Raw genomic sequence first — 26,428 nt, forward strand, 5'->3', positions numbered from 1 at the left:
GCAGAACAGACAGCACATAGAAAGGCCCTGCAGAAGGAAGGAGCAGGGCACATTGAAGAAATCAGAACAAGGCCTATGGAATTTAGAGAGTGAGGAGCAGAGGAGAGGCCTGGGCTGGAGAATTAAGCAGGCGGGAGAAAAGGCAGATTGGGATGGTTTCAGGAGGAAAACATGGAGTTCAGGGAAGGAAGGGTTACCATTTTTTTTAGCATTTATTATATACCAGGTCCTGTGCTAGAACAGCCCCCAAGTAGATGCCGTTGTCAGCCTCCTTGTATAGATGGAAATCTGAAGTCACATGCTGGAATCATTGAGAAAGTTCAGATTTCAGCTCATGGGTTCTGCTGAACTAGTATCAACACCACCAAGTTCTCCAAATATGAAGAGTACATGAAAAGGTCCTAGGGAAATTCCAATTTCAAAAGAAATGCATAGTTGTTACATAAAAGAAAACAGCTCTCACCTACGAAAGTTTTTGTTAACTGAGGTGAAAAATAGATTGAGTGCCATTTGCCACTGGCATGCACCTTAATAAGCCCTGTTTTTGCCTTTGGTGAGTTGGTTCACTTCAAGCTTGTTGTGCAGTGGACTCTTCATTATCCAGAACAGTTAGCTGATGAAGGGTTCAGGAAGTTGCGCCTTCTACGTGACTTATAGTCTTATCTATGCCATCACATATCCTCAGTGTTTAAAAACACAGAAAGCGATAGAAAGTATTCAGTAGGAGACCTCAGATGGGATTTCTTTCATGATTGAGAAGGCATGTGTAGATTTTCACAAACTCATGATCGCCATTGGTGCCTTGTAATACTGTAGAAAAACAAAGAATACCCTGTAGCGAAGCCAAGCTGATTCTAGAACAAATGCTGGAATCGCTTTATATAAATTACTGATATTGATGCCTTCATCATTTGGTCAGTTCTCTTGTAAAAGAGTGTCTAGGACAGGAGTGATGTCCCATTTATGCATCAGACCGAACTCCGTGCTTGCTTTAGGAGACTGTAAACTGTCTGTTTTTAGCCTGTTCTGTGAATACTCAGAAAATCCATTTGATCCAGTGCATGCACTACAAAGCTCACTGAAGGTTGTGGTTGGTGGTTGTCAGTCTCTTTTAAGTTGACATTAACAGGAAATCTGAAAAAGGAGAATGACAAGGACGTTTGGGTTTTGTAGCTGTGAGGTAGTCTCCATTTTTATTTCAAATGGCTTAAGGCAGACTATGAGAAAGGTATTATGCTGACGGTTATGTGGCTTGTATCTTCAAATTTTATCCCAAGTGAAGTTTCCAGTTGGCAAAGGACTTGGGTGACTAGAGTCTCTGTCTCATTTGCCGACTCTAAGTGTGGTTATTTGGAAGGCCAAGACCGTGGGTTTGCTCCCACTCAAAGCGCCTTTGCCCTGGCTTGGATGAATGTTTTAATTTTAATTTAATTTATTTTGAACAAATAAAATCTGAGGAGAGCTTCTCAGTAATTCCATATGTTCAGATTTAGATAACTTCTTAGTGATGCAGACCTCCCAAGGGCTATGCTGGGATGGGTGGGTGGTCATCAATGCCATTCCCTTTCGAGCTTCAAGGGGCGCTAAAAGGACTAAGTGAACACTGGCCTGTATGTTCCACAATGGATGTGGAGGGAGCTCATTAAGTCTCACTTAATTAAAGTGGTAGCCAGGCAGCCACAGGCCCAGCCAGGAAGGAAGGAAGAACAGATTTTGGAAGAGAGCAGTAGCCTTGCCCCACTGGGGAAACTGGAAGAGGACAAATGTTCTAGGGTGGTTGGCTGATGAGAAGCAGAACCTGAAGAAATCCCCCTAGCAGGTGGACGGCCCAGCTGGGCCTTTTTATAAGCTACATGTATTTGATTTACCTTATTTGTTTTTATGTACTAATGCTCACATCTCTAATTCCCCACACCTGGGATCATGTCATGCATGCTGCTGTTATTACGGATATGTCCCCTCTCCCTCCCCTACTTTCGTTCCTCAGAGGTTTCTCTTCTTGGGGCTGAGTCTGCTCACGCAGGAAGGAAGCACAGATCGGGGCTCAGAGGGCTGTCGAGCCAGAAGGGTGGGTAGTGGCGAGTCACTGCCTCTGGACTAGGAGTTTAATGGTTTACTTCACTACTACTGTGTGAGACTAGACAAATAATTTTTTTTATTTTAATAAAATTGTTATTTAGGTCATTGTAGATTCACATACAGTTGTAGGATATCATAGAAGGAGATCTCTTGTACCCTTCATCCAATTTCCCCTAATGGTAACATCTTGTAGACAATAGTACAATATCACAATCAGGGTATTGGCATTGGCATGATTCACTGATCTTGTTCAGGTTTCCTCAGTTTACTTGTACTCGTGTGTGTGTGCGTGCGTGTGTGTGTGCGTGTGTGTAATTACTTCTACACAATTTTATTATATATGTAGTTTCACGGGTCCATCACCACAGGATCCTAAAGGGTTCCATCCCCAAACAGATCCCTTGCGTCGCTCTTTCATAACCTCCCTCCCGGGCTCCCCATCCCTCGTTCCTAACCTCCATCGACCACTAATCTGTTCTAAAATTTTCTAGAATTTTTTTATTTCAAATGTTATGTAAATGGAGCCACACAGTGTGTAACCTTTTGGGATTGGCTTTTTTCACTCAGCAAAATTCCCTAGAGCTTCATCCAAGTTGTATGTATCACTGGTTTGTTCTTTTTCATTGCTGAGTAGTATTCCATGGTAGGTATACTATAATGTTTAGCCATTCACCTTTTGAAGGACAGCTGGGCTGTATCTAGTTATTAATTATCACAAATAAAGTTGCAGGGAACATATGTGTACTGGTTTGGTGAACATAAGTCATCATTTCTCTAGGATAAATGCCCAAGAGAATAACTGCTGGGTCATGTGGTAATTGCATGCATAGTTTTATAAGAAACTACCAAGCTATTTTCCAGAGTGGCTGTACCATTTTACATTCCTACCCACAGTACATGGTGATCAGTTGCTCCATATCTAACATCACAATAGTGATGCTGTCACCGTTTTTAATTTTAGTCATTCCGATAGGTGTGTAACGATATCTCATGTGGTTTTAACTCGCACTTCCCGATGGTAGGTAATGCTGTTGAATAGCTTTACATGTGCTTTTTAAGCATCCTTACATCTTCTTCAATGAAATGTTTGGTCCTGTCTTTTGCTCATTTTTAATTTGATTTTTTTTTTCAGTTACCGTTGAGTTTTGAGAATTCTTTGTATATTTGTAATGCTATTCTTTTGTTAGATATGTGGTTTGCGGATATTTTCTTCCAGTCTGTAGCTTGTCTTTTCATCTTCTTCACATTGGCATTTTAAAAAAACAGCTTTGTTGAGACATATTCACTTAAATATAATTCACCATTTCAGTACAGTTCAGTGGCTTTTTGTGTATGCACAGAGTGCTTCAAACATCACTACAGTCAACTGTAGAACATTTTCATCACCCTGCCTTCACATTAGCTTTTGCAGAGCAAGAATTTTAAATTTCGATGACATCTGCTTTATCAATTCTTCCTTTCATGGATGGTCTAAGTCTTAGAACTCTTCCTAGTCCTGGATCCCAAAGATTTACTATTTTTCCAAACAATTTTATAGTTTTACATTTCATGATTAAGTCTATATAGTCATACATGTTGAAGTAATTTGTATATAAGAAATAAGGCTTAGGTCAAGGTTGTTTATTTTGCCCATGGCCACCCAATTGCTGCAGATCTCCTCCACTGAATGAGTTTGTGCCTTTACCAAAAATCACATGGGTCCATTTCTGGGGGGTTCTCGATCTCTGTGTCTATGCCTCCTAATTGAAGCTTTTTAAAATGTAGTCGACCTATCTGTAAAATGGGGCTGGTGATACCTGCTCTCCTACTCCCAGGGTATTAAGAAAAGCAACTATGATTGTGTAAAAGTACATGCTCTTATTGAGAAAAACGAGTTTTACTCATTGTCTTTAAATTCTCCTACCTTACCTGGTTGTCACTGTTCAATTTTCATATGCTGGAAACCACGACGAGTCACCACTCAGTTATAGACATGGGAAATATCCATAAATGTTCACTTTGTGGGGTATTTGCAGCAAAATGAGAATTCCTGCCCAGCTTCCATCTGCAGCCCTATTACAGGCTCTCTGGATTTCTCCCACCATCCCTGTCTGTGTCGGTTCAGAAATACAAGCTCATTTAATGAGCAAAGTATAACATAAAGGAGAGCTGATGCCCCCTAATCACTTGGCAATTGGAAATAGTTTAGGATTAGGCCACTTGGAATTATCCAGGCCATTCTGAATTCTCAGAAGGACACACAATCAACCCTTGTGTCTGCACCTTTGTTATCCTGCTTATCCTATCTGCTCTAGTTACATTCTACCCACCCCGAAAGGCCTACTTACCGCCTTGAGAAGTAAGTTTGTTCTGCTTGCTAACTCGACAGAGAGTGCCTGATGGAAACAAAGATGATTTTATTCATCTCTGTAATTTTAGGGCCTGGCATGGTGATTGAAAATAGTAGGTGCTCACTGAATCCAGTTTTCCTTGATCTCTTTACCTTCTAAACTCCTATTATCTCTCTTTGTGACATTTAATCATTTATCATTTGTGTGATTATCTCTCTTGCTGATGTTTTTTTTTTTCTCTTCTCCAATAAATGAGAAAACGTCTTGAGGTTAAGAACTGTAGTTCATACTTTCTTTGTCTTTCCCTCTAGAGGCCAGAGCAGGCCTGGCAGGTTATGAATACATGTACAGTACCATATACCTAATTAAAAATCACAGTTTAAGTATGTTGAATTCACCACCCCATTTTTGAGAAGAGAAAATTCCAGAACCCCTATGTCTAAAACCCGGAGGCCCAAAGTGACATCTCAGAGGGGAGTTATATATGGTAGATGTGTGGAGAGAGCTGCCTTCTTGGGCAGACAAACACGGAGGTAGGTGGTAGATTAGAGAGCAAAACCTAGACTCTTGAAATATATAGTCCAAAAAAGCAAGCAGACCTACAGAGGACAATATCTCTCAGATTGACAGTATTAAGCCAAAAAGAGCTGCCTAGGAAACTCTAATAGCCTCAAAAGGGCAGAGTGGACAGAGGCATAAAGATTAAGCCGAGACTGACTTATCGCTGATGGATCGATCGTAGCCTCAGGACAGGGAGAGAATGTCACAGTGGGCAGGAAAGGCCCAGGGAAAGAGCTTCTAATTCATGTCACTGTCAAACCTCATTTCACTGGGATGTTTTGGAAAATGGAATTTCTGGCTAATTAAAACGTTAATTAAAGCTTATTTAGGAAATTCATACTTTGATAACTCCACTTGTTGAAATGTTAATGCCTTAATAAGCACACTTCAGTGATGGTGAAACACTGATTGGTGATTGAGTCTCTTTAGGAACCTAAAGGTCACGGTGGGAATTACTGATGTAGTGATAACAAGTGCAGGAGATTGGGTGGATTTGTATTCAGTTCGACATCCACCATCTACCGTGGAAGTTACTTTTTTAAAATTTATTTTTTAATCACAAAATCTGTATAACATAAAATGTACCATTTTAACTATTTTACGTACACATTTCAGTGGCCTTAAAACATTCTCGTTGTTGTGCAGCCGTCACCACCATCTCTGCGTCAAGAAAACTTTTTTCATCTTCCCACACGGAAACTCTGGATCAGTTAAACAATAACTCCTCATAATTTCCCTCCCCTGCCAGCCCTTGGCGACCACTAGTCTATCATCTGTCTCTATGAATTGAACTATTCTTGGTGCCTCATATAAATGGAATCATACAGTATTTATCCTCTTGGGCCAGGCTGTGTCATTAGCATAATGTCCTCAAGTTTCATTCATGTGGTAGCATGTCAGAGTGCCCTTCCTTTTTTGGGCTGAATAATATTCCATTTTATGCGTATACTGCATTTGGTGTATTCATCTGTCAGTGGACAGGAAGTTACTTTTAAAAATAAATATCAGTGTCAGAATTTACTAAAAAAAAGAGTATGGGAAAACAATAAGTAAAAATTACTTGCTTCTGAGTGCTGTTTCCTGGTCTCGTGGACGAGAAACTAAGATATTTTACAAGTGAGAGCAGGGATGAGGCAGCCAGGCTGGTTAAAGTCATGGCTTTCCCAAGTCAGGGGAATTAAATAAGCTTTAACTGAAAACAAGAAGAACTAGGATTTTGACCTATTATGAATATCATATCTTTAGTTGCAAATAAGATTGAGGAAAACAAAATAACACTTATTGTGACTGGTATGGTATTGTGCTTGACACTCATCCCACATTCTAATTTACTCTTCCTTACAGCAATTCTGTAAGCCAGACTTTAGACAAAACAGCAAATAATTGGGAGACCCTAGATTCACATCCAAGTGCCTCGAGCTCTTAAACAAGTGATATGCAATAAAAATATAATGCGAGTCACAAATGCAAGTCACATATGTAATTCTCAATTTTCTAGTGTCCAAGAGAAAAAAATAAAAAGAAATGAGAAGTTAATTTTAATAATTTACTTAGCCCAAGACATTCAGGATATTATTGTTTTGACATGTAATCAATGTAAATTGTTAATGTGGAGTCCAGGGTATATTTTACATTTACAAGACATTTCAGTTTTGCCTTGGCACATTTCAAGTGCTCAGTCGCCACATGTGGTTGGCGGCTGTGTATTATCCTGTGCTTCTGTAGACCATGGTGTTCTTTCTGTTGCCCCAGGAAGTGCGTCTGTCTGGCTAAGTTCACAGCCTCCCTTTATACTTCATGTAACTCTAGTTCCTTAATGGAAATCCTGGCTTGTATTTTCAAAGATCTTTACTAGCTGCATACCTTCATACAAGAATGGCTGATTTATTACTTAAAATAATTCCTTTTTTTCTTTCCTCCTTGATTTTGCATCCCTCCACCCCTCCCCCAACACCCAGGTCTATTTCTCTACCTTTGGAGAACCAGGTAATGAATAAGTAGACAAAATGGGTAGATTTATATTTCTTAATAATTATGTAGGTTATTATGTTCTTATGCTGTTGCTGGGGGAGAATAGCCTTTGGTTCCTCAGTTAAAAGGACAGATATTAACAAGAGAATGAGAGAAAAAACTCAGAAAATTGCTGCCATTAAATTATAAAATTGTGAGGGAAATAAAAGTAAAGGATCTTCATTTTTTCAAGTATATTTTATAACTATAAAAATAATATAGAAAATATAAAAAAAGTGGATAAAAGAAAAAATCACCCACAATCTCACTTTCTCTAATGAACTTATAAGAAATTTTAGAGCTAAAAGGGGAATGCCTTATTTTGTAGGATCTCTTGTCCCTTTAAGGCAAGAGAACACCTTACTCAGAATAGTATTTCCTTTAGGAAACAAAACTTGCCCGATTTTGACATGTGTGCATGTTTATTGTTAGCATTCTACTTTTAGGAGTTGATAGTTTGACATGGGTAAAGCTGCCAAGAAAAATGTTAATGCGATGGCTCATTAAGTCTGTTGTTGGGTGACAGGTCCCTTGAATGAAACGGTCCTCAAAAAAAGTTGGGAAAGGATGACTTCAGTATTTGTAGGATTCAGATCTTCTATTAAAGCCAGATCCTGACCATCAGCTTATGGCCTTGAGTGTCTTGAACTGTGGCTGTGGCTTTGCATAGTTGAGTTCTAGTTCTCTCTGTGAGTGACTTTCTCTTGCCTCAAGATAGTTCTGCTAGAAATTTTGAGATAATTGATCCTCCCCTGATCATTGACACACACAGAATTTGAAATGGTATCACTCTGGTAGTTAACTCTTCCCCGGAGTGAGGAGAAGAGACAACATGAAAAGGGACTCGGGCTGCCTGATACTGACATGGTCCTTCACCAATGCCTGCTCCTCAGCTTGGCCCAGCATAGGGAGGCCCAGGGTGACTTTGGAACCAATCAGGCCTGTGACCCTGTCACCCTTGACGTTGCCTTTGTCTGCAGACAGCTATTGAAGACCAACTCAGCATTTACAAATCGGTGAATCCCGTGGAGCCCAAACAGGCCTTTTGGGAGCCGTATCTACTTACAGCCTCTCTAGAATACTCATCTCTGTATTGTCCCAAAGTGAGGACCAAAGGGGCTCATGTTTGATGATTGAATGATAAAATTCAGATTAGACTCACTAGAATGTGAATACCACTTTGTTTCTATTTTGTTTACTGCTCTGTATACCGCCCTCCCCCCACAAATAAATATTAAGTGGATGAATCCATACTCTCATTCAGCAAATATTGCATGTTAAAAGACACCACACATGACTGAGACACTAGTCTAGTTCTCCCTGGTAAAGAAGGGCTTCCCCCTCAGGGAGATGCTGTCCAAAATGGCAGGTTAACCCAGGCAGAAGAAAATGAAACACAGCTTTGAGCTGAAAGAATTAACAGTGGCAAATCAATTTTATTTGCTACATTTGCTAATAGATAACATCCTGCCTTTGGTTCATAACAAGAATAATATTTTTCTGACCTTTAATAGAAAAATGCAAACTGCAGACTCTCTCTTTTTGGCACTTGTCACGAGAGCAAAGTGATTTGTGATTGCAGCTGATACAATGTCCCCTAGGATTATAATTGATGTCTCCTGAGTCCCTCTGCCCTGAATTACTTTGTCAGTCCTGTAGTGCCCCAGAAGGCCTAAGAAATGAAGATGTGTTTGATGTCTTTAGATTATTTTAGAAAACAGATTCTTATAACACATTGGGAAACTATACATTCTATAGCATTTCCTACTGTACTGAAACATTTTTTTGTAAAGTAAACATGCCATTTTCTAAGTATATTAAGGCTGAATTTCACCCTGAAAGGTAACACAAAAATATTATAAACTAGAGACCTTGCAGAAACTCCTAGCCCCAGTATGTAAAACTTAAAATTTATGGATAAAGAACTTGTACAAATTTTTTTTTCCTTTAAATGCAGATATAGTAGATTGGGCAAGAATATGAGCAAAGTTCTCAGCGGCAAAAAAGGAAATAAAGAGAAGGCGGGAAGGAGGGAGGAAGGAGAAGAAAGATAGGAATGCAGAATCCAGAGGTTAACCAAACACTGAAGACGATTCCTCTGGAGCTCAGAACTCTGGATGCTAAGAGCCCACGCGTGGGGGACTGAGGACCAGTTTCTGAGTCCATGGAAAGTGGAAAGCTGAAAGCAGACACCTGCATAACACTGGAGCTCTGAAAAAGTGTCACTCCCAGTGAAGAGATGTGCTAGAAACAACACAAAACCAACCAACCAACAACAAAAAATCCCATAGAGGAAAATTGTAAGGAAATGGACCTATTTCTAGCCTAGATTCTGGATGCAGGAGAGCCATGTCTGCCAGGAGAAAAAAAAAGAACATTTGAAACCCATGTGACTGTAAAGGCTATATTGATAATAAATTGGCATGCAAGAAGTTGTATTTGTGTGAAATTAAGCATTAAGTAGAGAGAAAGAACTGTAAAATATGCCCTATGTATATAATCTGTTCATTGGTATGTAAATGGGACCCCATGCAAATATGGTCTCTTTCACTTTCTTTAAAAATTAAATCTTAAAAGGGTGGAGTTGTGCTGTTGCTCTGTGCTCAAAAATGGAGAGGTGTTTCTCAAGGTGTCTGCAGTTTATTTTAGTGATTACTGCCCTCAAGGTCTTTACTCCTGACTTCCAGCCTTACTCTTGCTATCTTGCCACGTTAACATTTATTACTGAGGATGTTCATTTTCTGAGAGATCTGGGGGTGCAGAGGAGCTTAGAACTACTTGTGCCTGCAGTCAAGTTGGTGAAACGCAATATCAAGCCGTTGTGTGTGATCCGGGAGTAGCAGCAGAGAAAGTAGCCGACTGCTGGGATTCTTACCAATAGACACGCTGAGCCTCTGATGCCAGTGGGGAGAGCGTTCATCAATGAGCGATCCAGTAGGTATCACTCCAGATTTTCCTGCTACATTTAAAAGTGCATATGAATCGAGGTTTCCAAACATGAATAGTGTTTTCTTCTTCTCTCCATGAAATCTTGGTACTTTCAGATCTCTCAAGAAGATCATACTGGCAATTTGTGCCTGTCAATGAGTGGTCAGCCATTACGGGCTAGGCAGAAAACCACCTTGTCTGTGAGAAATCTGGATATGAGGCAGAGGAGAATCCAGGTGAGGGAAAAGTTGAGTTAGGGTAGGAGGCAGAGACTTGAGTCATTCTCTACACGGAAGAGATGGGCTTCATTGCCTGTGCTAGAGGTAACTGGCATGCTAAAAAGCATATCTCTAAGTATAAGAAACTTTGTAACTTCCAGACTCCCCCTTTCTGTGTTCACTTTCCTTGCTTCCTGGTACCATTCCAGCCTCCTCCATGCAACCTTCTGAAGGTGTGGTCCATGCCCGCCTGCAGACAGCCCTGAGCCTGAGAGGCAGCAGTTAAAGTCTTTGCTACCCGAGAAAGCTCTAAAGGAGAGAGAGCCTTCTGAAGGACTATCTCAAGCATGGAAAGGAAAAAATACTCAATTAGTTGTGTTTCTCACGGATCTCTAGGACCTTTGCTCTGTTAGTGTGCAGCGGGCATCTCAGCAGATGCTGGACAGATACCTGCATGTCTTTAGCTTCAGGTTTATTAAAGTCAGATCTATGTCAGGATGGGAAATTGTCCTTAGTTAAAACTGCCCATTTGGCTGGATTTCTCCCCTTAAAACAAACAATTCACAGTCTTGGTGTGGAGAATTCTCTAATTGAAACAAGTCATCTCATGGGGAGAAGTACACAATTCCTGCAGTTCTTCCTTATTCATGAATCATAAACCGGTTTTGATTCATGCTGTATTTCTATCACCCATGCATCCAACATTTATTGGGTGCCACTATTTGCCAGACATGGTATTGGGCACCGGGTACAAAGCTAAAGAAGATACCCTTGAGGTACTTAGAGCCTAACTGGACAGTCCCTCAAGTAGCAGGAAACCCTAGCAGTGTGGAAAGTGCTCAGATCAAGGCCTGCCCAGAAGAGGGAGCTGTAAACAGTGTGTGTGGTGTGGACTGAATTGTGTCTCCCCAAATTTCTCATGTGAAAGCTCTAACCCCTAGTGTGACTGTACTTGGACATAAGACTTTAAGGAGGTAAATAAGGTTAAATGAGTTCAGAAGATGGGTCCTAATCCAGTAGAATTGGCAGCCTTATAAGAAAAGGATGAGAAAGTGCGCTCGCTTGCTCTCTCTCTCTCTGTCTCCCTCCCTCCCCACTTGCACACATTGGGGAAAGACCATGTCTGCACACAGTGGGGAGCCAGGAAGAGAGCTCCCACCAGACCCCAACCACGCTCGCCTCTTGATCTTGGACTTAGAGCTTCCAGGACTGTGAGAAAATAAATTTGTTATATTTGGTTATGGCAGCCTGAGCAGACAAAGACTGTGTGTGTGTGTGTGTGTGTGTGTGTGTGTGTGTGTGTGTGTGTGTGTGTGTAGGGAGGTGCAAGGAGAGCATCCTAGAATTATTCATACCTTACCTGCCCCTAAAGGCTGTCAGGCTTCGTCATCAGGCCTTGAGGACAGGTGTGTAGGTCTGGCATCATGACCTTTCTGAAATGGTTGGAAATTTTAAAAGCAGAAGCATTTCTCTTGTCAAGTCAGAGATGACTTCATCAGGACTCAGCAGTCAGACTAGATAGACATAATCCTTTCTCTCAGCTCAGTCCCATCATGGCCTAGTTCAAATCCCAGCACCTCTGCAAAGCGGCTGGCACTACCCATAATAGAACTAATATCTCTCTCCTTGGGAGTTATTTGAAACCTGATAACGACATTGCCATATGTTCATTTTGTATTACCCACCACTAGATTGGCTGTTCTGTAAGTGCAAGGATCATGTCACTTACTTCTCAGCCTCTGTTCGTGAGGAAGTAGCGTAGGGCTTGCCTGTAGAGCCCGGTCCGTAAATGTTTGCTGTTGTTGCAGTAGAACCAGACTTGGCTGGATCTAGACTCTGTCATTTACTGTGTGACTTTGGGAAAATTCCTGATCTCTTTGAGCTTCAGTTCCCTCATCTATACAATGGTGATGACATTAGGGCTTATCTCATGGATTTGCTGGCACAATTAAATGATGTATTGTGTACAGAGTGCTTAGCTTAGAATCTAGCCTTTAGGAAGTACTTAGTGTAAGTTTTGTTGAAAAAATTTAAATATTAAAAGATGTATGTCTTCACCAGGCCCCATTTCTCATTTTCATATTTCCTTCTATATGATAATTTACTATGTAACTCACCTGATTATTTACTGGAAAAATGAAAATAACTTGATGGGCTTGAAAGAAATCTTTTCTTTAAACTCTCTCAACATTGGGGAAATAAAAAGCGGAGAAGGGGGATTAAAGAAGGAGAAGTGAGAAAAGAAAGAACTGAGAGAAGCAGAGAAATCGCCCTTATCTACCAACTTCTTACCTGTGCCAGCCTCCCGCCACCTTCGAGACCTTAGATACCTGAGGGCCTGAAAGGCGCGGAGAACCTCAACTGGCCTGGGAACCGAGGCTGCAGCCTGGAGCGCAGGGTCCTGCTCTAATGAAGGGACTGCATAATGCCCTGTTCCTGCCAACTGCAGTGAGCTGACGCCTGCGAAGGGACCAGGACTGAGAGGATGGATGCTAAGCCTTCAGGGCCAAGTGAGAGTTACAGATCTGTTTACCAAGGATTTTGTGAGGCACTTGGGTGAAGTTACTTATGTGCTGGTCACCCAAGTACACAGCTCATGGAGAGCTGCGAGCATCCTTGCAGTTTGGAGGAGGTCTGCCCCCACACCACAAGGACAGGAGGGGGTTGAGAGAAGGACATTGCACCTAACATGTGTCGCTAGGATTCCTCCACGTGGCCCTCTCTGCTAACATCCCTTCTAGAACACAGGCCCCACCTGAGCTCAGGTGTGGCTTGTTCCCTGGCTGCAACAGAGAGATTTAGAAACAGACTGTTGTTTGAAAACATTCCCATTAGCTTCAAAGAGGAACGAGAGGCCGGCAGGGGAACAGGCAAGGGTGCAGAATTAAAAGTTGTTGGAAAAGTCTGGCGACTTCTTAGGGAAGTCTTACTTATCTGAACAAAGTAAGCAGAGAAGGAAAATAGAAAGTTTTTCTACTGCAGATGAGGGATTAACCATCTCCTCGTTTATGAGCCTTGACAGACTTCCCTCCAAGGCCTACACAGTCCTGGATTATTCTTCAAAAATCTTATATCAAAGTACAGCTTTATTATTTTTAAGTAAAACTCACAATAATAAAATTTGAATTGCTTTAGACCTATGGCGATGTATCATCTTTTGTAGATAGTACTCAGTGTGTTCTAACTTCATATAGACAGTGAAACAGGAACAGGGAAGGGGTACAGGACAAATCAGTGTAATCAACACTACTGCCCAAAGAGCACTGTGGGGAGAGGGGAGGAATGGTTTTAGTGGGGCAGGGGGGCTTGTTCTAGAAAAGAATAGGACTAGACCGATACCTGGAAATCACTTGGAGGGTTCAGCTCCGTGCAGGAGGGAACCGCCTAACTGTATGTTGGTGAGTGCCCACCACCGGAAATATTCAAGCTGAAGCTGGGCGGCCATCACCAGAGATCAGGAAGAGGAAGTGAAGTCTGCTGCCCTGCCCCCGTGTTCTGCCCCTGCCAGGGGTCTGGGGTGTCCATGGGGAGAGTAGGATGTGTGTAGCTGGCGTTATGATGGAAATCTTCTGAGACCGAGACTCTGCTTCTCCGTCCAAGTTTCTTTCCTTATTTTCTTTCCTGGTAAATTCATCTTTCATCAACTCCTTAAGCCATTCTGAGTTCACCGAGACCTATTAGCCTTGACCACCATTTGGGCTAAGCTCCCTGATGTGTGAAGTAGCACTTTATTCCATTTGGTTTTAAATAGACCTCTTTCAAGTTTCAAGGAGGTGCTCCCTAGTATATAGTGCAATGGGATTTTGAGAATGGTTCCAGTTTTCTTCATGATCCTATAGCCTCTCCTAGGTTCTGCCTTTTAAACTATGATCCTCATATATTAAACCTTATTCATACTGAAACCTATTAGTCACCTTGGTAATTTTCCTGTCCTTTGCTAGATCTTTTTTCTATCTCTTTTTGTACCTTTTTAAAGTAGAATGTCCTGAACTGCCTGCAGCTTTTCCTGCTTATGTGTTCTCCAGTTTTATTGCTGTTTACTCTGTGGTAGACAGTGTGGTGTATATGCAAATGAATGACTTTAGGGCATAGAAAACTCTGGATCTTCCACTCTTTATGGACTGTGTGACTTTGGGGAAGTTATTTAACCAGCCGCTTTGATCATCAGCTTCCACATTTGCAAAATGAAGATGGCAGTATGTATCTCAGACGTTCATGAGGATAAAAATTTGGCATTTTAAAGCTGAGCACACTACCCTACAAACAGTAGGCACTGAATAATTTAGAGGAGGAGAAGAAGAATATTTCCATTCTTAATTGTAATTTATTAATAGTGAGGGACTTATTTAAAAAAATAGCTAATAATTATTTCAAAGAAGTACTTTTGAACTTCCCTGTAAGATTCAAATTTCAGTTATCTTGGTCATATTCATTTAAATTACCCTTCTTCCATTTCAGTCATTTATATAAGAACATTGCATTCATACATCGTTGAACACAAGTTAAACTTACGACCTTGCCTCTTTATCAGCATAAGTCGGTAATATTTTAGAGATACGAAATATGGAATTATCTCACCGTCTTCTGTCTAATGTGTAGACAGTCTCGGCACCTCCCAGAAGCTGGAGCTACAGCGGGAGAAATGGGAGAGAAACAACTTGCCAAGCCGAAGCCTCTCCAGGCGGTCCATCAGCAAAGAGAGGTGGGTGGAGACGCTGGTGGTGGCTGACACGAAGATGGTCGAATACCATGGGGGCGAGAATGTGGAGTCCTATATCCTCACCATCATGAACATGGTATGTTGGACTGCATGGGGGGAGGGGCGGCTGGCGAATAGATGTCATTAGGAATCCTCCACCCTCCAAAAACAAGAGCAGCTTTTTTTTTTTTTTTTTGGTCCTTTTAATGTAGAGATATGAATCTGTTCCCTGCCTAAGTGATTCAAAATGGAGATTAAGGACATATCAGTCTTTCTCTTCAAAATGCATATCCTAGGAAAATTCGTTATTTATCACTTAGAGTTTCTGCTAGGTATTCATGACTCAATCCTTTTAGTATGACTTTATCTCACCGATTTCTGTTAGTAAACTGAGGCAAAGCGCTAGAACAGGATTTCCTCAAGGTAATTAGAGCTGGAATTGGAGTGAAGTTAGTGAACCCTAATTTCAAGCTTTCCTTTCACATTCATGATGTTTTCTGCCTCCCCAGACAGAGGGTCAAGTTGAGGAAGGATATTTGCCTGAGTCACTGATAATAAAGAGGATCCTGGGTCAGGGAAAGGGTTAAAGAGAAGAAAGTCACCGATCCCTCAAGCTGGGAATCAGTCACCTTGGAAAGGATGCTTTGAAATATCTTACTGAGGATCAGGCCAGGGGCGTAATATGGGCGTGTCTCACTCTTCTTTGCACCCCACCAACACGTCCTCACCATGAGATGACATTCATCTGAAGTGCATCACGATGCCCTTTTCCCCACCTCAGGCATTTATCTGGGCTAATGGTTCTCCATTTATGACTCTAGGTCACAGGGCTGTTCCACAGCCCAAGCATTGGCAATGCCATTCACATTGTCGTGGTGCGGCTCATTCTACTTGAAGAAGAAGAGGTAAGGAAAGTCCCCCTCCACCCGTCTGACCCCTGTCTTCACACTCCCTCCCTCCTTTGTTGAGAAGAGCTCTTGATGAACAAGAAAGAAGGCACCAGAATGGTGGTTAGAAGCCCCTTGGGAAGGAAAATATTTCTGTATTATTTTCTCAGGAATTCAGTGATGCCAAGTGAGAGACGGAGAACATTTCTGGGATATATGTATTGGAATCACCTGACGGTCACTGTGTCTAGTGACATACAAACCAGATTTGCAGCAGCGCCTAAGAATGTCCCCACAGTGGAAATAGACTGAGTCCTTATATGGTTGAGTGATTCAGTAAGAGTTAAGAGGGACGGGGAAATGTTGGACTTTTATTTACCTCTTGCATATTAATACACATCTCTTAGATTTGGGCCCTGTTTTCTATCTGCACTTTTACCCTTGGGGATTTCATCTCTTCTTGGAGACTTATATTCATCTCCATGCTGGGACTCTCGATTCATACCTCAAGCTTAAGTCTCTCACTTGAACTCTAGACTCATATCTAATTGCTTACTTGACATCTCAACCTGGATGTGTCATTATCCACTCAAACGTGGAAACTTAATAAGTCCAAAATGGAATTCTTGATTACTCTCTGCCCAGATCATCTCAGTTCCGCCTCCTCCCCATCCCGCAACCCTCCATCTTATCCAACTCAGCAAACGATGCCACTGTGCACTGTGGCATAAACCCTGGGATCATTCTTGACTCCTCCTTTTCACATCTTCCACAGCGAACAACAAGGCCCACAGTGTTCCTACTTCCAAATACATCTCAAAACCACCCACTGTTCAACACCTCTAGTCATGTCATTGGTTTAGGTTTTACCACATCTTGTCTGGACTACTGCAGTGAACACCCTAATGGTCTTCCTTTTTTCAGCCTTGCCCCATAATCCATTCCCTACATAGCAGTTAGAATGATGAGTTAAAATACAAATTGAGTTGCTTCACTGTAGAAAACTATTTAATGGCTTTCTATTGTTTTTGGAACAAAATCAAAACTTCTTACTATGTCCTGTAGAGACTTTCATAATATTTCCTGTCTGTCTTTATGTCACTCCCTGTGCCTTGCTTCCGACCCTCACACTTACTGAACTTTAGGTAGGTTCTGGAACACACAAGGAAGCCTTCAGTCTCGTGGCCCGTGCACGTGAGATTCCCAGTGCCTGGAACACCCCCTCCCTGGCTGTGCTCCTGGCTGGCACCTTCTCACCGCTCAGGCTTCTGTTTAAATTCTGCTCTTCAGAGAGGTCTCAATGACCAGCCTACTCAAAGTTGGCCCCACTTACCATTCTCCATCACAGAATATAGTTTACTACCTTTATGGATACCATTCTCATAATTCATTAATATTCTGTGTATATGTTTGCTCCTTTCTCACTTATCTCAGCCACCATCGGAATGTGAATTCCATGAGGTCAAAAACTTTCTTTATTCTTGGCTGTATCCCCAGCACCTAACACAGTGCCTGGGACATGAATGAATGATGAATGAATAAGTGAGCGATGTGAAATTTAATGAATGAATGAACCAGCCAACCTGAGGAAATACATTTGCAATCTATAAAATTTAACCAGCAGTTGAAATATAAGAAAAAGGGCATAGTTCAGATCGCCATCAAGAGATCCAAGGTCAGAATGCCCAAGGCAGGGTTTATTGTTTTCTGGGCAAGAGAAGCCTCCACAATCAGAAGATTTTAAAATAATCATCTCCAGAGCCTAGATACATTTTTCTTCTCTTTGCTACCACCCCCACTTCCCATAGTCACTCTGTCTTGAGTGACCTGAGAGTATGTCTTTGCTCTGGGCGTCTTAGAATACTGATGGGTATATTATTTCCTTCCTGTGAACCTTTTGTTAAGAAAATGTATCCCAAACTTCTTTAAAAACCAGGCACAACCAAAACTACATAACTTTCCAATGTCTAACATGATGGATCTGACTCTATGAGAAGGTAACTCTGATTATTATTTACTATTGATTAGGGCCTAGACACGGTAAAGTTAGATGTTAACGTGCAGAGAACTGATAGGGTATAAGTGGTTTTTGTCCAGTAGAGATGAAAATGATTTATGTCCAACAGAGGGATATTCTGAAAGCTGTGGTTTTGTTGGTCTGTGGAACGTGAACTAGTTTTGTGTCTCGTTTAGCAATCTTACTCCAGCATTCTTCTTTTTCACTGACTACAGTTGCATCAGTTTGTGTATCTGCCTTTAAACCAGCTTTGCCATCTTGCCTGTCTCCTCATTAATGAGTTCAATACATCCTTAAGATGCGCTCTCTATATGTTTGTATGAGAATTATGTTTTTAACTTTTGACAATTATACTTTGATACCTTAGAGGGCATATTTTCACTAGTGTATAATGACCTAGCACATATGCATGCTTAGCTGCAGAATGTATGGAAATTTAGGGGTTTTAGGCCAGGAAGAAAAAAAAAAAGGAAAGTTCTTCTGAGCGCGAGAAGGAAATACCTTTACCTTCTACAATCCCACCAGTAGCACTAGGAGGACCTCACAGTGAGGCTTGCATGTAGCTGGCCGTTTAGAACTCCACAATTCTTCATTCCCAGGAAACAAAATCTCCCACCAAAGTTTTGCTGCAGTGACATCTTTGGGGAGAATTTGATTGGCATGACTCCCTGACCCTATCACAATTACATTGTGTTTTTTTTTTTCCTTCCCATCCTCATTTGCAAATACAAAGAGATACAATTGATTTGCTGCAAAAAAAGCCATGGCTTCCTTTCTCCCAGTTTCCAAATGTCTTTCTCATTCAAGCTTTTATAGAACTTGCAAGTGGTGCAAGGTTCATAAGTTAACAACAGAATTGCTGGGTCATTGGAGTGTTGCAATTCACAGTTCTCATTTCCCTGGTTCCTTGATAAGGGCTCAAGCTGTTCTTCATACCTTTTGAGTAATCAGCAGACCCAACAACAAACAGCAATGATTCCAGCCCTTAACGGACATCAGGGTAAAAGCCACAGACGGAAAGTACAGTGCGAGGTATTGGGACGTGACTACTCCTTTGAGCGACGAGACCTAAGTTCTAGTCCTGATTTTTTGATCCAGGAGGAAGCTCCGAGAAAGTCACATCGTTGCTGCACGTACCATGTTTCCTCATCTGTAAATGAGAAGAGAGTTGTGGTGCATCAGCTGTATGTCAAACGCTGTGCCAGCCACTGAAGGTACAAATGCGAACATAGGTCCCATTTTGTGATTCTGAGGAGCTTAGAGTCTACTGCACCAAAGCACAAAAAAGAGAATTTCAAACTGAGATTATCATGAGTATTAAAAAAAATGAAAAAGTACCTGGGATAGAGAAGGATCCTTGGCTATCTTTAGAGGATGAGAAGGAATTATCCAGCAAGGAAGGACATTCCCGGTAGAGGCACCTCCGCTGGCAGTAGCTTTAGTGCTTCAACTAGCACCTTACGTACAAGGTGCTATGAACACGTCACTGATACTGAACTACAGAATGGGAGGCTGAGAAACCTTGTCGTGAAAAAAAAATAAAACAATTTAATTGTGCTGGAGGCAAGAGGGAACATAGCCAGTCAGATACCTCCACTCTCAGCTGGTCTTGTTCCAGTGTTTCCTCCCACTGTACGTGATATCATCATCCTTCCAGTTGTAGAAGCCGGAGACCTGGAAGGCATCCATGACACATCCTTCTCGCAGTCCCTCACGTCCAGTCCATCATCAGGTATTGCCAGTTTTGTCTGACCATCTCCATATCCATCACTTAATTCAAGGTACAGTTACCTCTTTCCTGGGCTACAGCTGTATGTACTTTCCAGTCTACTTGGAGTCCTTGCAATCTTGCTTTCTCGTTGCAGCCAGGATGATCTCAGACTGGTAATCCGATAATGTCCACCCATCTGACATCCCTTCTCCAGCCCATACCCCTCTCTTAAAGTAGTCCCATGGTTTTCTGATTCCCTCTCTCATTTCCTCATGCCCATCTGCCCTTTGTTCTTAAGATTGAGCAGTAGTCTTCTACTCACCATGATTTCTCTTGCCCCTGATTTTGTTGTAGCCTGGGCCATCTTCCTTTTTGTCTTAATTTAGTTAGCACCATGGTCAGAACTCAGCTCAAGTGTCACTTCACTGGGAAACCTTTCCTGACTCCCACGCCCAGTTATATTCTATTATACAGTGGTCCTCAACCTTTTTGGCATCAGGGACTGGTGCTTCTATGAGAAGCTAATACCTGATGATCTGAGGTGGAGCTGAGGTGCTGGGGAGCAGCTTCAAATACACTCACTAGCCCGCCACTCACCTTCTGCAGGCTACCTGTCTGCAGCCCTGGGATTGGGGACCGCTGCTGCACTCCTACATAACACCATGCATGTCTCCTTTATAACACATATTACAGTTGTAATTTTACATCTCTTCGATTGATGCACTTTTCTCCATTAGTATTAAGACATGCGGGCAGAGGCTAGGTTGGATGTTACTCATCATCTAGCCCTACTGGTACATAATAAATACAGAAAAGAGCGAATGAGTGAGGCTAGGAGTCAGTGGATGAAGATGAGGGTCAACAGTGGCCAAGTCATGGCAGACCTCGTGGCCATTTAAAGGGATTTGGATCTAATCCAATGAGAGCCTCTGGAAGATTCCTAACCGATAGATGAAATGGAGAGAAAAGCATTAGAGGCATGTCTCTGAAGCTCTAGAGAAAGTGACATGAGGTGAAGAATACTGAGACAGGGCCTCTGAGATAGGTCTCTTTCATCAGTGACTTTCTTCGACTCTAATCTTTCTTATTCTGATCAAATCTGACTGCTAACACCATTTTGGACTTCATTTTCTATGGTAGGTTCAAGAGACTTTGTGGTTAATCAATATCTCCCTCTCTCTCTCTCTCTCCCTCTCTCTCTCTCTCTCTCTCTCTCTCTCTCTCTGTCAGTTACTGCCATGTAAAAACCACTATGGATTTTCATCACATTTTGAGAATAAATGAGAGTAGTCTGACGTGATACTCACTTTGGAGCATCCTGGAGGTTTTCTCAAAAACTTAGGTAGTCATGTTTCAGACTAGTGGAGACTGAAGTTGACAAAGCCACGAGCTGGAGACGCATGTCAAGCATGTTTAGACATCATGGGCCAAGAAATCAGAGTGGCTTCAGATACGAACCACCTTACTGTCATTCCTGTCTTGCCCCCATCTCTCCCTGAGTCAAGCTCTCATTTTCATCTTATGACCCTAATCCTATCTTTCAGAGATTTCTCTCTCAAGGACTTGGACACAAACTTGGCCTCTAGCCCTTTCTCCTTTAGACCAATTCATTCACTGGCCTCCCTGCTCCCCTTGTGGGTCAGGAGTAAGGGATAGGACTAGACTCTTCCCTTCGGCTCTTGCCTCTTCAACTCTTGTAAGCAACTGACATCATGGAAAGTAGAAGATTTATAGTTAGTCCCACCACTTTCTAGCTGTATAACCTCGGTAGGTTACTTGTCTGTGCCTCCATATCTCCATTTTGTAAAATGGGGATAACAATATCTACTTTATAGAGTTGCCATGAGAATCAAACTTGTTAATCCATGTAATAGCATAGTATCTGGCTTGTAGAAAACACTCGATAAATTTACTTGTTAGTATCATTCTTGTTATTCTCATCCTCCTCCTCCTCCTCCTCCTCATCATCATTTAGATCCACAACAACCCTGTAAACTTGTTACTATTATGCTCATTTCATGGATGAGGAAACTGTGCCAAAGTTCTTGAAGGAAAATAAAAGGCCAAAAGGATGAGGTTAGGATCGTAAGAGATTGAGGACTTCTTTTGAAAACAGGATAGAGACAAAACTGGGATGCGTGTGAGTTGGGATAAAGTCAGATAGGCCCAGTTCACTGTGCCATCCAGAGGTGGGGTCTGAGGGTGTCATGCTGGAAGGAACAGCAGTAGGGCTGACAGTCAAGTAGGAGATGACCGTTTTCACAGAGAATTTCCCTTTTGGTCTTGGAATGATTTAGTGTTGGGTTCACTTCTGTGGGACTCTGGAGTTAGAAATGTGTTAAACTTTGAAGATTTGGGTAGGCGAATGATTTCTCCTGCCCCCAAGGTGGTTTGTGGGTCCATAATAACCTATACAATAGTTGCTCTTTTAAGATAAATATTAAAAATATTGGCGCGTCACTTTTTTTTTTTAATCAAGTTATCTTTCCCTCTGATAGTCAGGTGAGTTATTTGGTAAACACATGGGAAGTTCTCAGATTAAACTTTGTGCTGCTTTTCTCTTTTCTGTCCATTCTCTTTCTTCTAAGAACTTAAGCTCGGCTAGCAAAGCATGGTCCAACTACACATTAAATCAAGAGCCACTACCAGGAATTCTCAAAGAAATCAATACCAGATTTTTTTTTCATTATAGAGAGAACTTAAAAGGAGACAAAACAACTTGTAATAAAAGCCATGTTCTTGCAAAATCTTTTTCTATCTCCCATTCCCGCCTATTTCTCTGAGATATTGTTGATTTCCTCTAGGTCATCTGCCTGTCCTATAAGGTCACCTATTCAAATGAATAGGAAAGGGAAAGTGGTAAGTAAATTGGACTTGCTTGGAAAAATGAGATGAGAAAAAAGTGATGAAAGGACAAAACAAGAAATTTATTTTTCTTTACAAAGTCAAGAGGAAAAAAAATAGTGTGGATAGGGGCTTGTTTTGACAATCTCCAATAATTATGAGGGAGAGTTATGGAAATTGTTTGGCACAGGCCTCGCCATGGTCAGTGTGAGCCAGCACAGTCTCTCGAAGTTCTTTTCGTCTTGTGTGTGCTTAGGGCTCCGTGGTAGGGAGGCCTAGCTAATTACTCTTTCCAAGGCTCCTATGATCGAATGCATTCAAGAAGCTGAATGAGTGTTTCTTGGGCTTACCTCCTATGAGATTTGGAGATTAAGAGACTGAGGAGGCTGAAAAAAATCATGCTCAATTTGAACCTCCTGGAAGAGTCATGACATTTAGTAGGAAAACAGTAAAGTCTCCTGAAGACCCCGTCAGTGAACTTGTGCTAATGCCACATATTGTAGAGGAAAATTCTACACAGGGGCAGGGAACCCAGCTGCAAGTGATCAGCAACTCAGCTGTTTGTGCACTTGCTTTGTTTATAAGAGGAACCGACAAAAGCAAGAAAGAGAAAAGCAAGCAAGATTTTGAGGTTAGATTTTGGACACTAACGTTTCTTTTTCTCTTCAATGACTGTACCACAGGTTATTCCAGAATTGCTCTTGTAAGAATGTTGAAGTGTAAGAAGAATCCCTTCTGTTGACATTTATTTATTTTTCAGTGTCTTTGCCTTCTTTACTTCCTCCCCAATAATCCAGCTGCTAGAAAAATCTTAACAACCATGCAGACCCCACTCGTATTTAGATGGTCAGACCTCGGCATAGTTCTCACTACTTTCTGCTTGATCACCTGTTCTCCAGTCTCTTTCTAATCCCTGTTAGAAACTATGAAGGGTCTTAGATATTACTCTCCTTATAAGCTAACAAGTTATCCTGCTACACTTGCATGGATGTGTTGCTGGTTGAAGAGGTGAGACTCTTGGATCAGAGACAGTGGATGGTATTACTCAAAGAGCAACATATGGCATGAGCCTCATGTTTGCATCTGTCCCTCTTGTTCCGTAAGTCCCACATGGGTGATGCAGGCAGCCCAGGTGGGTGCTGTGCACACTTTGAAGGGTTTTATCACAACTGAGGAGCCCAAGATAAGAAAACCCAAACCCTTTCATGAGAGTTGTAAGCAAACTTGTCCAACTTTTGCCCCCAAAGGAGCCGTTGTTATCTTTCTTATTCTAGATAGCAAATAAATCTACCCTCTTCCCTGGAGGGAGATTATCTTTTAAGGTTGTTTGTTATGCAACATCCTTGAAAAAATACAAAAGCTATCAATGCCTTTGCTCAGATGATATGAAGACACATGAGAGACCCATGTCGAATCGCCTCCTAACAGTTCTTGTTACAGGCACCAGAATTATTATTACAGACTTTTCTGCTTTATCGTCAAGCTTCTACTCTTCCCTAATCACCAGAAGATCTTGCCTTTTTACTGACTCACCGCAAAACCTCTCACTCGCATAATCTTCACTTTTGTCTGGGTCAGTAGATACATTCTTCACCTTGTCTCCATTCCTTGATGGGGTGGTGTGAGTCGTCAATTTTGTCAGGATACCTGCTGTGTACCAGGCTATGTGCAGTGCCTGAGATAAGGAGAGAAATAAACCTCAGTCCTTGTTCTGGAGAAGATAAGGAGGAAGATAGGCACACAATTTGATCATTTTCTAATTTAGACTGGGGGCAAAGAAGGCTTCTTGAAAATGCCCAAATCAAATCTTAAAGAGTGAATGTTGAATACGTTAGAGGCAAGAAGAGATAAGAAAAAGACATTCTGGGTAGAAAGAGCAGCTTGAAGAAAGCAAGGTAAAAAAATAGCATAGTGTATGGAAATTTGTGGTCGGGGGAGTGGTACTATAAGCAGTTTGAATGTTGCTAAAGCACAAACTATGAGGTTGCAAATGAAGGGAGAGCTTTCTGGAAGCTAGACTTTGAAGGGCTTTGAGCCATGGGTCATGATATGGGCAGACTTTGGTTTCGACTAGATTGACCTGGCAACAGCAAAGAGAGCAACGAAGAAGGAAAGAGAACGAGAGATGCTACAAGCATAAAATGCTGTGGGTTTGAGCTAGGGCAGTTGAGAGTAAAGATGAAGAAGAGATAAAATTAGCAGCATATGGTGACAGATTGGGATGCAGAATATAGGGGGAGAGGAGGCCAATAGAGTGATGCTGGTGATTCTAGATTGGGCACCTGGGTTGAGGGTGGTTCCTGTAACTAAGTCAGAGGATACAGGAAGAACAGCAGGTTAACGTGGGGAAAAAGGATTTCAGGGATGTTGAATTGGGGGTACCTGTGATGCCATTCAGAAGGAGGTGTCCACCAGAAGATTGGGATACCTGAGTTTGAATACTAGGAGAGGTTGGGAATGAGATATAGATTTGGGAGTCAACAGCATATAGGTTATTTCTCCAAATAGGACTGATTGAAAACGAACTAAACAATGAGCCAGAGAAGGATAGAAGAAGAGCTTGTGGAAGGGACTGAGAAGTGGTCAGAGAGTAAGCGGAGGACAGAGAGTTGGGGATCTTGGAAGTAGAGGGTCTCTGCATGTGTTTTTCCCCTCACCGGGGGTGGGATTGCAAGGTGGGGGAGTAGAATTAAGCTATAATCATGCATTGGTGAATTGCTCAATCTTCCCAGTTATTCAAAGCAAAACAAAAAAAAGTTTAGCAAAGTCTTCAATAGTTTGTAAACCACTAGTCCTGGACTAGTCGCTGCACACCTGAGAGCTAAGCCCTGCTCTGCCAAAACCTGCTGTGTGGCTTGGTTAAGGTCCACTCCTCTCCGTCCTGGATTTCCTCACTGTTTAAACGAGAGGACTGGGTGTGTAGTTCCTAAGGGCCTTCGGGGAAATGGGCTCTTCCTAATGGTGGGAAAGCTGGAGGCAGAGTTCATGCTGCAACATCTGGAAAATGACTATTTTTCTCTTGATGATGGTTATGTGTCCTTGCTGACACTGAATTTGGTTCAGCAATGAGGGAGAGTGGATGCTTCCCGTTTATACATGCCTTCTGCCTACCGACCTTTTCCCTGGAAACCACTAATCTCTGTAATTTTGTCGTTTCGAGAATGTTATATAAATGGAATCATACAGCTTACAACCTCTTGAGACTGGATTTTTTTCGTTCAACGGAATTCCCTTGAGATCCATCCAAATTGTGTCCTAATTGTTATCAGACGACCAGTGACCCTATCAGGTTCTAATGATCCTAACTCTCTGCCATTGGTTTGATACATGTCAAACCAAGATGGAAACCAAGGAAATATGCAGTGCAACCCCAGTCTTGCGGGATACCTTATGAAAGAAAGAAGCTTTTTTTGTTAAAAAAAAAACATCGATTTTGCATTAGAAATAAAAATGCCTCTTTGGAATTGTATTGGCTCAGGATCAGAGAGCCACTGGAAGTAGAACTTCAAACAGCTGCTGGCCTTTGCTACTATATATTTAATTTTTCTTCAAGGGCTACTTGTCCCAGTGGTCATTTTTATCCTGTAGTTCTTTTCAGGTTCTTTTAGTGGAAGTCATGAGAGTAATAGTATTTAGAGCAGGGGTTAGCCTGGAGGACTAAGTCGGCCTCTGCCAAATTCCCCCAGATGTCTGCAGCACCTGCCCAGGGCTCATCAACTTAGCTGCTTCTGGGGACTAATGTGATGAGCCCTGACCACAGTAAACTCACGCACGCCAATCTCTTCCTCTTCTGTCTCCAGCAAGGATTGAAAATAGTTCACCATGCAGAGAAGACACTGTCCAGCTTCTGTAAGTGGCAGAAGAGCATCAATCCCAAGAGTGACCTCAACCCTGCCCATCATGATGTGGCCGTCCTTCTCACCAGGTACCCCAGAGACTATGGGGAAGCCAGGGGCTGCAAGGCAGGGAGGGCTGGCAGGTGGAAGGGTTGCCAGGTATTCAGACTCATGGATATCTACTCCGTGCTGCTCTTGGTCATTTTTAAAGGTAGTTTCTACAATCTGGACAATTCCTGACCTCCAAACCAGTAAAGGGCCAGTTAGCAAACTTGGGGCAAAAGTTTGCCCCAATAAACTGCATCTGC

The 26,428-nt window shown here is 41.9% G+C and overlaps 1 protein-coding gene across 1 annotated transcript in view; it reads left to right on the plus strand.

Annotated features, from left to right (window-relative positions):
- ADAMTS12 (ADAM metallopeptidase with thrombospondin type 1 motif 12) overlaps nt 1–26,428 on the plus strand; it is a 260,943-nt gene that overhangs the window by 122,249 nt on the left and 112,266 nt on the right. The window contains exons 4-6 of the mRNA XM_039842527.1: nt 14,726–14,922; nt 15,647–15,730; nt 26,085–26,209. Coding sequence (XP_039698461.1) covers nt 14,726–14,922; nt 15,647–15,730; nt 26,085–26,209 — 406 coding nt within the window. The remainder of the gene's footprint in view (nt 1–14,725; nt 14,923–15,646; nt 15,731–26,084; nt 26,210–26,428) is intronic.

The sequence above is a fragment of the Pteropus medius genome, unplaced genomic scaffold, assembly GCF_902729225.1.
Source record: "Pteropus medius unplaced genomic scaffold, Ma_sr-lr_union100, whole genome shotgun sequence".
Taxonomy (NCBI): domain Eukaryota; kingdom Metazoa; phylum Chordata; class Mammalia; order Chiroptera; family Pteropodidae; genus Pteropus; species Pteropus medius.